Genomic DNA, 13,979 nt, shown 5'->3' with positions numbered 1-13,979 from the left:
TGCACCGGGCCTAACGCTCAAAGCTTTTCTCCCACAAATTGGAGAAAAGGACTTCAAGCACTGAGGAAGGAGTTAACTCTTCGCCATATAGTCTCTCTAAGCTTCGGGCCACTCCCCTCTGACCCCGGTTTGTACTTTTGGGACAAAGGGACGTTTGTTTTATACCAACTAAAGCGCGGTAATAAATGCACGTTTCTAAAAGCTATTTACGGATTAAGTGACCACGTTTAGGGAATGGGGATTCCTCTCGGAGGGGGGCGGTTGGGATAAAGAGGCTCAAAGTTTAGGAAGGAGACGCCTGAATAAAACCTTATCTTATTGGACAGCCGGGAAAAGACAACCCGGAAGCCAAGGCTCAGGGGCGGCTTTGCGCATGCTCCCGGAAGACGGGAGCGCCACGAGGACTGACAAACTCGAGATTGAGACTACGCCCAGCTACGTAGGCCCCGAACTGCGCCGCAGAGATGGCGGGGAGGTGTCGTACCCCGCCACGTTTTCCTACTCCATTGCACCGGCACGTGGGGCAGGGTGCTTTCCGGGAGGTTTACGAACCGGCCGAAGACACGTTCTTGTTGTTGGATGCACTGGAGGCAGCGGCCGCCGAGCTCATGGGGTGAGAGGACTGGAGCAAGGCGGGTGAACGAGAGGGAAAGGGAAGAGAAGCCAGAGGCGGGGCGGACGTAAAGGACGCTGGAGGTGGGGCGGAGAGAGGGCGGTGTCAGAGAGGACTAGAGGAGGGGCGAGGGTGCCAGGGAGGGGGAGGGGAGGGGGCTACTCTTTCACCAGAGTCTTTTCCTTATACCGCACTCTGCGTAGGGAATCCCTTTCTGATACAGTACGTCATAGAAGTCATTTAAAAGACTAGGGAAGTTACACTTGGCAAATATTTCTATTCTTTTCAGGGAATAAACACACAGTTCTTGAATACTATTTTACTGACATGACCTTAATTATCTAGACGGCTCCAATGGAAATGATTTCCCCACTCAGTAAGGCAGGATTTATTTGCATACACAGTACGATTCTACAACTTTGAGATTTCCGAATTAAAAATAAAACGGTAACAAGGATTTTCATATAGCTTAGAGTGGACGTTTAAAATCCTCCTTTTTATTGTCGTGCAAAACACACTTCCCTGTTGGTCCTCGAAGCCCCAAATAAAACCAGAAATACCCGGATGTGGCAGACGACTCCGACAGTTCTTTCTCTGGAGCTGCACAGCGTTCCCCATCATTAGTATTTCAGGATCGTCCCCGATCCTCGCATTGCTGAGTAGCCAAGTTTTCACAGATAATCACCGTCCAATATTGTTTTACTGCGTACAAGGTTCTCCCGTTCTCTTTGTTCCTTCTGCTCAGCACCAGTTCCTGCAGATCTTTCCAGCTTCTTCTGAAATCATCTTGATTATCATTTTTTTTAACCCATGCCTTTTTAGAGAGACAATGGGGGTTAAGTGACTTGCCCAGGGTCACACAGCTAGGAAGTGTCTGAGTTCAGATTTGAACCCAGGACCTCCCATCTCTGGGCCTGGCTCTCCATCCACTGAGCCACCCAGCTGCCTCTTGCTTATCATTTCTTATAGTGCAATAGTATTCCATCACTAATATGTACTACAATTTGTTCAGCCATTCCCCAATTGATGGACATCCCCTCATGTTCCAAATTTTTGCCATTACAAAAAAAAAAACAGCTATAAATATTTTTGTAAAAATAGGTCCTTTCCTCCCCCTTTTTTAAATCTCTTTGGCTACAGACCCAGTTGTGGTATTAATGAATCAAAGGGAATGCAGTTTTATAGCCCTTTGGACGAAGTTCCAAACTGCCCTCCAGAATGGTTTGATCAGTTCACAACTCAACCAAAAATGCATTATTGGCCCAATTTTGCCACATCCTCTCCATTTATCACTTTCCCTTACTGCCATATTGGCCGATGTTGTTTTACATATGCTATTTTATATACATAAATATGTACATACATTTATATACATACATATGCTGTGTTGTTTTACATATGCCATATTGGTCAGTGTTGTTTTAATTCGCATTTCTCTAATCCAGAGAGATGTAGAACATTTTTTCATATGATTATTGATGGCTTTGATTTCTAAATCTGGAAATTGTTTGTGCATGTCCTTTGACTGTCAATTTGGAGAATGTTTTGTTTTGTACAAAACCTTTTGAATCAAAAATCATTCATTTTATATCTTATAATATTTTCTTATTTTATTTTATTTTCTATTTTTTATTATTATTCTATTTTATATCTTATACTAGTGTCTATCTCTTCTTCCCTTCTTCCAAGCTCTTCCAGGTAAACTATTCTGTATTCCCCTAATTTAGTTAGGATATCTTTCTTTATATCTATATCATATATCCATTTTTACCTTATCTAGGTCTATACTGGGCTTCTGCCATACTTCTTTTCCAATTTTTCCAACGGTTTTTGTTAAATAGTGAGTTCTTATTCCAAAAGCCCTATAGGATCTGTGGATGTAGCAAACACCAGGGTGCTAAGGTCATTTATCCCTGTATATATTATACATATAAAATCTGTTCCACTCATCTACCATTCTATTTCTTAGCCAGTACCAGATTGTTTTGATGATTGTGGCTTTAGAGCATAGTTTGAGATCTGGTACTGCTAGACCTCTTTCTTTCGCTTTTTTTTCCATTAGTTTCCTTGATATTCTTGATCTTTTGTTCTTCCAGATGAATTTTGTTATGATGTTTTCTAGTTCTATAAAATAATTATTTGGTAGTTTGATTGGTATGGCATTGAATAAATAAATTAATTTAGGCATAGTTGTCATTTTTATTATATTAGCTTGGCCTACCCATGAGCAATTAATTAATATTTCCCCAATATGTTTAGATCTGACTTTGAATGAAAAGTATTTTGTAATTGTGTTCATATATCTCCTGTGTTTGCCTTGACAAATAGATTCTCAATTATTTTATACTGTTAAGGGTGATTTTAAGTGAAATTTCTCTTTCTAACTCTTGCTGCTGGACTTGTTGGTAATATATAGAAATGCTGATGATTGATGTGCATTTATTTTGTATCCAGCAACTTTACTAGGGTTATTATTTCAGCTAGTTTTTTAGTTGATTCTAGGATTCTCTGAGGATACTAGGATTATCATATCATCTGCAAAGAGTGATAGCTTAGTTTCCTCATTGCCTATTTTAGTTCTTTCCATTTATTGCCAAAGTCAGTATTTCTAATAGAGTGTTACAAATAGGGGTGATAATGGGCATCCTTGCTTCCCTCCTGATCTTATTGGGAAGGCTTCTGATTCCCATTCCAGTTGATACTTGCTCAAAGTTTTAGGTACATACTCATCATTTTAAGGAATGGCCCATTTATTCCTATGCTTTCTAGTGTTTTTAAGAGGGGTGGGTGTTGCATTTTATCAAAGGCTTTTCCTGGATCTATTGAAATAACCATGTGGTTTCTGTCAGTTTGGTTATTGCTATGGTCAGTTACAGTGATAGTTTTCCTAACATTAAACTAGTCCTTCATTTCTGGTATAAATCTCACTTGGTAAGAGTGAATGATCCTTGTGATATATTGCTGTCGTTGCCTTGCTAGTATCTTAATTCATTAATGAAATTGGCCTACAATTTTCTTTCTCTGTTTTTGTTCTTCCTGGTTGAAGTAACAGCACCATATTTGTTCCGTTAAAAGAATTTGGTAGGATTCCTTCTCTGCCTATTTTCCCAAATAGTTTATGTAATATTGCGATTAATTGTGCTTTAAATGTTTGATAGAAGTCTCTTGTGAATCCTTCTGGCCCTGGGATTTTTTCTTAAGGAGTTCATTTGTAGCTTTTTTTCAATTGATTATTTAAGGATCCTATTTCCTCTTTTCCTAATCTGGACATAATGTTAATTTTCTGCGGGGGCAATGATGGAACAGGAAAAATATATGCTCAAACTAGTGGGTTACATTGGGTGGAGTCCAACTTGATTTAATTTTACTAAATACAGCATTTTTGATTTAGAGTAGAGATATGCCTTGAAATAGGATCAGGATCTGGCGTTGTGTCTGCATTCCTGGCTTCAATTATTGGCCCTCAGGCTTTGTATATGTAAGTATAATTGTACCCGTTATACCAAATAGTGTATTAAGAATAATTAATTTGAATTCTTGGATAATTACTTGAAAGTAATTAAGTTACTAGAATAAAATATTTTGCAAGGTACACATGTTTGATTTTTAAATGCAAGAATTAAACAACTCAAGGACACAAGATTGAATAGTACAGCTTTTTTTGGCAATTCAAACGATACATGCAATACTAATATGGGTCTAAGTTATTTACCTCTAGTTTTTTAAAATTTTTTTCCAAATGACAAATAGAGTCTGCTCTAACATTCCACAGTTCTAAACAATTTTATATTGACACCAGTTGTTAGGACCCACAAATGTGCATCTTTTTCCTGATTATTATAGCAGTATACTTTTTTTAGATTTCTTTACTTACAAAAAATTAAACATGTCTTTATTTCTATCTATTATAAATTTGCCCCATTAATTTGCAAAGTATTACTTGTTTCTGAAAGTGTTATTTTGTTGTTTTTATTGTTTTTTTATAGGTGTACTGATATCAACCCCAAAGCGGCTGACTGTACTTTGGAGACAGCACTGTGTAACAAAGTTCATATTCAACCAATAATTACAGATTTGGTGAGATAGTAATCCTTTCCCACTAATAATATAAAATAAAAAATTCTCCCCAACTATTTTTTAAACCATTATCTTCCACCTTATAATCAATATTGTGTATTGGCTCCAAGGCAGAAGAGTAGTAAGGGCTACGCAATGGGGGTGAAGTGACTTGCCCAGGGGTCACACAGCTGGGAAGTGTCTGAGGTCAGATTTGAACCTAGGACCTCCCATCTCTAGGCCTGGCTCCCCATCCACTGAGCCACCCAGCTGCCCCAGATGAAGTTTTTAAACAGTTGATGGTTCATCCTTTAAGGACTTCCTAAAATGTAATATCTTCACATTCCTAACTACTGTACAGAAAATATTTTATGGTATCTGTGCTATGAATCTTTTTAAGGTCTCCAGGTAAATAGATTTAAGTCTTTATGAATAAGCATGTATTTTTTAATCATCTAATGAATACTTAAGCTTTACATTTAACAATGGAATTAGAATTTAGAATACTTTTAGAATTTGTCACAGTTGAAGTCTTTGAGGTATGCTATTCCTTAATTTCTGAGTCAGAAGGTGACAGTTAAATATAACAGTTAAGTGAAATGCAAAAGGCAGCCATTATTAATGAAGCATTACTTTGATTTAGGAAAAAAAATTAATAATAGAAAGAGGGATAGCAAAGATTTAATTCGACAAACGTAAATTCTCTTTCTCCTGAATTTCTTCTGTTGCATTACCTACATCTAATTGAATTATATTTAGTGACTCAAAAAAGGCGTTTTAGTTTTTTAATCAGAAAATTATACTATTTTAAGTATTTATGAAATGCAGCTATTTTTGTTTCCAACTTTTTATATGTTCTTTGTAAGATTTGGGAACAGAAAATGAACATTTAGGGTAATAAGCCTTTAAAAGTTGTATATAAAGGGACTGGCAGAGCATTTGCTATAATCTGCATACTCTTCTCTTTATTTCATTTTATAAAAATATTCCCAAAGTGCACAATCTGGGGTATTGAAGAGTTGTAACATACCCAAACATTATGCTTATTTTGATGACCCAATTTCTGTGCTCAAAAAAAAAAAATCTGTATTTTGAGTCAATTCATGTGAGTTGAGAATATGTGCAATTTTAAGTTGGTTCAGCCCCTGAGCCTGCCACGCATTACAGTACACTAAACACGTTTCTTCTGTAAGAATAGAAGTGGCATTGTCAAGGGTAATGATATTTAAACACAAAATCCAGTTCACAATTTTGATTTGTATCCAGGCCAAAGGATTGCTACCAAGGTTATTCAGCAAAGTCGATCTTCTGGTATTTAATCCACCTTATGTGGTAACGCCTTCTGAAGAGGTAAGAGATGTATGAAAATTTAAACTTACCATCATCTGTAGGTTACATATTGACTAGTATTGAATGAATTTAATTATTAATTATTTATAATATATTATATAATTATATGTAACTATAGTTATTATCAATTAGTAATTGAATATTAATTATAAAACCATTCATTGATGGGGGAGCATTCCTTATCTGGTTAATTGATGGAGTTCAGGACGGATTGGGCAGAGGGAGAGTGGAGAAAATCCTTGGAAAGGATTTCCTCAATAGATGGCTTCCTCCAAAGCCCAATCTACAATGTTTGAGATGAGCAAAAGACTTCCAGGGATCACTAGGAAGCAGTTGTGTCCAGAAAGAGATCTCCAGCCTCCAAGATCCTCTTGTCAGGCTCTCAGCTGAAAGAGTAGGAGTTGAAGTAGCAGTTTGGAGTTCTACCCAGCCTCTGTTCTCACCCTGGAATCTTGGGTCTCTTCCTTTCTGCCCCTCCTCCACTTGGGCTGCTTCTTGCTTCACTGGATCAGATTTCCTTCTTTTGCATATTCCTCTCTCTTACAGTTCCAAGAGAGAAGAGTGGTAAGGGCTAGGCAATGGGGGTTAAGTGACTTGGTAGGGTCACAATTAGGAAGTGCCTGAGTCTAGATTTGAACCAAAGACTTCATGTCTTTAGGTCTGGCCTTCAATCCAGAAAGCCACTTAGTTGCCCTCCATCAATCAATCTTTAAATAAAATGTATATCATTATGCCAAAAAAAAAAAAGAGCCATAAAACTTTTTTTAAACTCTTTCTTTCTCTTTTTGAATTGATACCGAGTATCAGTTCTGAGGCAGAAGAACTATAAAGGCTAGGTTATTGGGGATAAGTGACTTACCCAGGATCACCCAGCAAAGGGGTGTCAGGCCAGATTTGAACACAGGACCTCCTGTCTCTAGGTCTGGCTCTCTATCCACTGAGCCATCTAGGTGCCCCAACTCTTTTGTTTCTATAAAACAAAGAAGCTAATGTAATCTCTAGCACTTAAACTTCCTTTACTTTTTAACTTTTCCAAATACTATAAAAACAGGACAAATCTTTATAGAAGTTAATTTATGTTTCCAAACAAATGATTAACAATGAAAATCTAAGTTTGATTAAGAATTTCAACAGTTCAAAATTCCAGATGTGATCTTATTTCAGTAAAAAGAAGATTCTTTTTCATTGGTAACCCAGGTAGGAAGTCATGGAATAGAGGCAGCTTGGGCTGGTGGCAGAAATGGCCGAGAAGTCATGGACAGATTCTTCCCTTTGGCTGCAGACCTACTATCACGAGAAGGATTTTTCTATTTAGTTGCCATTAAAGAAAACAACCCAGGTAATAAAATTTATCTTTCAATGATTTACTTTTCTGAAATGATAACACCATAGTATAAGATTTCAAATTATAAGATAATGGGATATTAATACTGGAGAAGGACAGGATATAGTAGGTTCTTAATGCACACTGCTTAGTGGGTTATTAGATTGTTTTGATCATTTAAAAACAAAATGCATTTGGCCCGAGTTTCTTAAATGTGTGCTGCTATTTAGACATAAAAATATTTATAACTTCTTCCTCAGTTCAGTGAATTTCCCACCTCTAATCACCCTGACTAGTTTTATTATAGTCTTTTTTTGCGAATGTTCAGTTACTGTTGATATCTAGTTCTTTTTATTTCTACCTTGAAAATGAAGACCCTAATTATAATCTGTATTAATAATGACTGTAGGTCAGGAATATCAAGGGAATCAATGAAAGAATATGTGAAAAAAGACAGCCTAGCAATACAAAATTTCAAAGTATATTACAAAGGAATAATTGTCAGAATAATCTGATATTGGGGGGCAGCTGAGTGGCTCAGTGGATTGAGAGTCAGGTCTAGAGATGGGAGGTCCTGGGTTCAAATCTGGCCTCAGACACTCCCCAGTTGTGTGACCCTGGGCAAGTCACTTAACCCCCATTGCCTAGCCCTTACCACTCTTCTGCCTTGGAGCCAATACACAGTACTGACTCCAAGATGGAAGGTGAGGGGTTATAAAAAAAATTTTTATTTGATATTGGCCAAGAAATAGTGATAGTAAGATCTATTTCCATATTATTGATAATTGCACTAGGGTTATCATTTAGGGTCTACATCCCCAATCATATCCCCATCAACCCATGTAGTCAAGCAGTTGTTTTTCTTCTGTGTTTCTACTCCCACAGTTTTTCCTCTGAATGTGGATAGTGGTTTTTCTTGTAGATTCCTCCAAGTTGTTCAGGATCACTGCATCGCCACTAATGGAGAAGTCTATTGTATTCGATTGTACCACAGTGTATCAGTCTCTGTATACAATGTTCTCCTGATTCTGCTCCTCTCGCTCTGCATCACTTCCTGGAGGTTGTTCCAGTTCACATGGAATCCCTCCAGTTCATTGTTCCTTTGAGCACAATAGTATTCCGTCACCAACATACACTGCAATGTGTTCAGCCATTTCCCAATTGAAGGGCATCCCCTCATTTTCCAGTTTTTGGCCACCACAAAGAGCGCAGCTGTGAATATTCTTGTACAAGTCTTTTTCCTTATTATCTCTTTGGGGTATAAACCCAGCAGTGCTATGGCTGGATCAAAGGGCAGACAGTCTTTTATTGCCCTTTGGGCATAGTTCCAAATTGCCCTCCAGAATGGTTGGATCAGTTCACAACTCCACCAGCAATGCATGAATGTCCTGACTTTGCCACACCCCCTCCAGCATGCATTACTTTCCTTTGCTGCCATATTGGCCGGTCAGAGCTGTTGTTTTTCCAGGAGCATCCCAGCTCATATAGAGAAGTTAAATCAGCAGTTAGGTGGCCACTTAAATGATCCAAATATTTGAACACAGCAATTCATGAAATAAAAACAAATACAAAATGGGCCTGGGTACTATATTTGTGTGAATAGACTGCAGTTTTGCTATACTTTTTTAGCAAACATCACAAGTAAATTTTAACAAATGAGCTAATATGAATTTATATTTCATTTTTATTTCAGATGAAATTATGGAAACAATGAAGAAATATGGTTTACACGGCATAACCGTACTTTCCAGACAAGCAGGAGGAGAAACCCTTTTGGTTCTCAAGTTCAACAAGTGCTAATAGATGGAGGATGGGACCCTCCTACCTGTGCTTTCACTTTCTGAGGTTTCCGTTACCATAGGCGGCCCTTCAGAAGCATCTGGGCAGCAGCCTCTTCTGTTTCCATTTTCAGGTGTAGATTTTGGGCGGGTTGTGGTGGTTGTGGCTGTTTCAGCCATCAGAGGGAGTTCTTGGAATGTAGCCCCCTCAGATGTGGGCCCTACTGTATTGTCACTAGTATGCCTTAAAGACAAAGCTATTACGAGAGCAAGGTCGCGTCTCGACGCGGGGCTTTTTAACAATTTAGGTTAAATTATTTAAGTGAAATCAATGCCTTTTAACATATACTCTGGCTTTTCAAGAGAAACCTCTCTGGGCTTTAAGCTGAGTCAGACAGAGGTTTTAAACAGGGTTCACAAACATGAATAAAAATATGTGCCACAGAAAATGTCTCTGTCACGAGTAACAAGAGAAGGGTTTGTTTTGTTCTTCAGTTATATCTGGCCCTTTGTATCCTCCACTCTCTCCTCCTGTCTGTTCAGGCTTATGGTTGTCGCTTCGACACAATCTCTCTTACCCTCTGCCATTCCCTTTGACTTTTGTTTTCAGTCTTTCAGACCGACATGAAGATCTTTTCCAGGGAGTCGTCTTCCATTATGCGGCCAGAATGTTGAAGCTTCAGCTTCCGTATTTGGCCTTCCAGTGAACAGTCTTCATTTCTTTACGTACTGACCGATCTGATCTCCTCGTTATCCAAGGGGCTCTCAGAAGGCTTCTCCAGCACCACAATTCCAAAATGGGGATTCTGGGACCCTCAGCTTTCCTTACAGTCCAACTCACACAGCGCTGCTTTTATCCATCCTTTGTGTTCCCGGAAAGGATCCGTGCTATCGTGGAGGGCACAGTCGCACGAAGTCATCAGCCTCACTCTCTCCCAGTCATTCGAGGCCAGTGGCAAGACAAAAGTGAAGTGAGGCCTGCTGATGGCCTGGGATGCAGGGGAGGAGCTTGGCCTCTTGGATGTTTGGTCAAGCTCTAGGGGCTGCCCACTCCTTCGTGGCCTTCGGAATAATTGTGCTTCTCCTTGTTCTCCTCTCTTGTTATTCCACCGGGGAAAGTCTTCACACGCTTGGGGTCGACATTCCCCTAAACCACTGATGACTTTGAGACCTGTCAGGTACCCTCAACCTGGTTGAGTCTGTCTGCTGAGACACAGCTGAGAGCCACTGGATGAATGGGAGACAGCAAAGGTAGATGAGCAGCCCTCACAGCAGAGGTGCTCGTCCTCCCTGAATACCTAAGTGGCGTAGCGGATGATTCCAGCTTGAAGTCAAGAACTGAGCTAAAATCGGACCTCAGACACTTCTCGTTGTGTGACTCTGGGCAGGTCACTTGGCCCTGTTTGCCTCAAGTTTCTTCACCTGTAAAATGAACTGGCAAACCATTCCTGTATCCTTACCAAGAATACCTGAAATGGGGTCCTAGAGAATCTGACAAACTCAACTCCATTCCCCCCGAGCTGCTGTGCACTGCTACTGAAAAAACCCTACCTTTGACTACATCTACACAGTTCAGATTTACTACCATTACTTCCAAGAAGCATCTGTTAATTTATGGCTGCAAGTCACCGTCTGCAGAATATAAAATCTGACACTGCTTCCATCTCTACACCCTCTATTTGCCAGGAAGTGACGGGACCAAATGGCTATTTCTTGTTTTTTTGATGTTTAAGCTTCAAGTCAGTTTTCCTCAGCAAGAACCTTCCTAATTCTTCACTTTTTGCATCAGAGTGGTATCACTGCATCTCTGGGATTGCTGCTATTTCTCCCTGGAGCCTGAATTCCAGCTTTTGAGTCATCCAGCCTGGCATTTGGCACGAGGCATCATACTGCTTTGTCATACTCCTTGCCCCATCTTAAACCAATTTGAGTTCTATGTTTGGTTCTAGCGATTGCTTCTTGATCTGCATGTAGGTTCCTCAGGAGAGATCATCTGGGACTCCCATCTCTTTGAGAACTTGCCTCATTTTGTTGTACTGTAGTCCATGAAGGAGAAGATGATTTTTTTCACCTGTAAAGCTTTTCCTATAATCTAGCAAATTTTGGCCTCTACTTCCTTCATCTCTTTGAAAACCAACTCGCTTTTCTAGTAATTCTCAGTTCACATATTGCTGATGCCTCGTTTGAAGAATCTTAATCACAACTTTGCTAGCATATGAAGTGAATGTATTATTTGGTCATCTGACATTATTTGACATTGGTCCTTTAGCAATGGGATGTAAACGGATCTCCACTATTTAGTTTTCCAAATTTGCTGGTATGTTGAATACAGCACTTTAACAGAATCAGTTTTTAGGATTTTAACTAGCTCACTTGGGATTCTGTTACATCAGATATCTTCGAAATGTGATGGACTTAGAGGTTTTTTGTTTGTTTGTTTACAAATTATTATCTATTCATGAAGGAGAGAAAAATCAACTACTTAGGAAAAATACTAAAATCAAATTTAAAAAATTTTTTGCAAGAGGCCTGTCCCTTCTAAGGTGGAAGCATAGGATTGATGGCATTTCATGCCATTGGAATAAAGTATTCTATCATGTGATATGACCAGGTGACTTAATATCCACTTACAGGAATGTGGTTTGTTCCCACACTAACCAAGGTTCTTTGGACTTTATTAACAGCCTTTTTAAGTACCATGAGATTTAAATGTTCTTCTGTTTATTGGTGGAATTTTAGGTTATTTGTTTAAAGACTTTTATTTACACAATTATAGAAATGTCAGTCTTGACTAGAAAAATACTTTTTTATCTATTCAGAGTAAGAGGATACACTATCAAACATTGGTCTAAAAATAAACTGTTGTACCAGTTATAGATGTGAAAAAATAAATATCCCATTTATCCCACAAATGAGATCATCGAGGACCACAATTCAAGTGCAGTAATGCCCATACTAGTAAAGTTGTGAACAAAATCTTTATCAATTTCTTATTAATGCAAGAAAAGTGAATCCCAGAAAGTTATTTTTAAAAATTCCTTTGATTCCTGAGGTCAAACTCAAAAGCAGTGAAAATTGTGGGAGAATTCAATATTTAATTTCAGACAACCAAAAAGCTCTGAAAGTAGAAGTGCTATAATCCTATGTTTTTAGTACCTATGACATTGAACTTAATTGTGACATAAGTGAGATTGATTTAAGTCATAATACATGCTATTATTTCACAAATGCCTGAAGATAATCTCATATATTTTGATTTTGATTTTTGTTTTTAATTTTTAACTAACATGCTACTTACAAGTCGGCAAATTTATAAAAACCTTGTATAAGATTAACATAAAAATATAGCCCCTTTTCCTCATTTAAAATTATTTTTTAATACCTTGATACCAGTTTTTGGTAGTTTAAAAATACTGACAATAAAAAGGACACATTATAGCACCAGCTAATTTTTCTCTTCTTTTTTATGTTGGATTTCTAAAAGCTTTTAAAAATCAATTAAGTTCTTTAAATACAAAAGAAATGAGATTTTGAAAGGCTGTATTCATTTAGTTGAAAGATGTCGCTTTCTCAGTATGTCAAAGCCTCTGAAAGCTTACTACTTATTTTAACTGAAAAATCTCTTATCTATTAAATTCTTCCCCTCTATCAGCAAAAAGACCAATATCACAAATTTAGATTATTAATTTAGAAAAACATAATTTAAAAATTCAGAGCATACTTTTATTTAAAAATGAAAACTAAAGAAGTCTTAAATACTTGCCTGTTTTTAAATTTTAAATTATATTTTTTGTTCAGTTATTTCGGTTGTCTGACTCTGTGAACCCATTTAGGGGTTTTCTTGTCAAAGATAATTAGAGTGGATTGCCATTTCTAGCACATTTTACAGATTGAGGAGACTAAGGCAAACGGGGTTAAGTGCTTTGCTCAGGCTGGCACAGGTAGTAAGTATCTGAAGCCAGATTTGAGCCCTGCCTGACTCCAGGCCCAGTAAGTACTCTACTTGCCACCTCACCACCCAAAAATATAGTAACATAACCAGAACCATTGTTTGTTTTGTGATAATCTCTGACTCTTTATCAAATGCCTTATTTGATATGCCCCATATATATATATGTTTGTCAGCATGCTACAATTGAATAATGTTCCAGTGTACACATCAATTCTGTTGTTTTGTTATTTTCATATTTATTTTTTAATATGCACATTAAAATAAACTTGAGTTTTTACATTGTAAATTTGCCAATATTTTTTGCCAAGGAAAAGCTTCCAAATGCTTTACAAAACAATATAAAGGCAAGTAAACCTGATTCTAGGATCATCGTATAAACAATGGAATTTTCTGGTTGATCCTATTCAGAAATAATCGTATGAAAATGGCTTCTTCAGCATTTAAAATGTTTGATGAGAATGATAGAGCAACCTGGTTTAACTTCAGTAGTTTCTGAATGAAATAGTCTCTCTCAGAAAAATGTTTCCCGGCACAGTGGACAGGTAGATTTGTTGCTAGATGTAAACCATTTGTACTGCAAAAGATAAATATTTTAAAAATTAATCTTCAAGAGACAGTAAATACTAACGTTGCTTTTAAAAGAAATTTCTTTTACATTACTTCACAGGCTGCATCATATATCACAGATTATAAATATGTAAGCCTATCACTTTCATCTCTAATATAAAACTTCCTACTATGTGAAAAAAGACAACAAAGCCTTTTTTTTCATGTCGGCCTCTTCAGAAGCATACAACCAAAATACAACAAAACATTTTATACCTTTTCCTTGCTGATTCTTTCGGACTAGCCACTTGAAAGTGGGAAAATAAAAAGTCAAGAAAATAGCTATAAAGTTTGATACTT

At 37.6% G+C, this 13,979-nt stretch overlaps 2 protein-coding genes across 7 annotated transcripts in view; one reads left to right on the top strand and one right to left on the bottom strand.

The window, feature by feature from the left end:
• Positions 1–369: 369 nt before the first annotated feature.
• N6AMT1 (N-6 adenine-specific DNA methyltransferase 1) lies at positions 370–13,359 on the top strand. 4 transcript variants are annotated; one of them, XR_466901.3, is made up of 7 exons: positions 374–613; positions 4,005–4,091; positions 4,600–4,690; positions 5,936–6,019; positions 7,217–7,358; positions 9,037–9,255; positions 9,732–13,359. XR_466901.3 is itself a non-coding variant. In XM_001373421.5 (6 exons), the coding sequence occupies exons 1-6, from the start codon at positions 465–467 to the stop codon at positions 9,141–9,143; spliced, it is 660 nt and encodes a 219-aa protein (XP_001373458.3). In that variant the 5' UTR covers positions 384–464; the 3' UTR covers positions 9,144–13,359. The 4 variants fall into 4 exon arrangements, 2 of the variants coding, with proteins under 2 accessions (XP_007493208.2, XP_001373458.3); XR_008918278.1 differs by lacking the exon at positions 5,936–6,019 and having other exon boundaries at positions 384–613; XM_001373421.5 differs by having other exon boundaries at positions 384–613; positions 9,037–13,359.
• Positions 13,285–13,979, bottom strand: part of LTN1 (listerin E3 ubiquitin protein ligase 1) — a 117,991-nt gene continuing 117,296 nt past the window's right edge. For all 3 annotated transcript variants that reach the window (XM_007493136.3, XM_056825978.1, XM_007493137.3), the window contains one exon: positions 13,285–13,647. In XM_007493136.3, coding sequence (XP_007493198.1) covers positions 13,585–13,647 — 63 coding nt within the window. In that variant the 3' untranslated portion in view covers positions 13,285–13,584. The remainder of the gene's footprint in view (positions 13,648–13,979) is intronic.

This window comes from Monodelphis domestica, chromosome 4, assembly GCF_027887165.1.
Source record: "Monodelphis domestica isolate mMonDom1 chromosome 4, mMonDom1.pri, whole genome shotgun sequence".
Classification (NCBI taxonomy): Eukaryota; Metazoa; Chordata; class Mammalia; order Didelphimorphia; family Didelphidae; genus Monodelphis; species Monodelphis domestica.
Note: the sequence above shows the minus strand (reverse complement) of the source record. Positions and strands in the feature narration are given on the sequence as shown.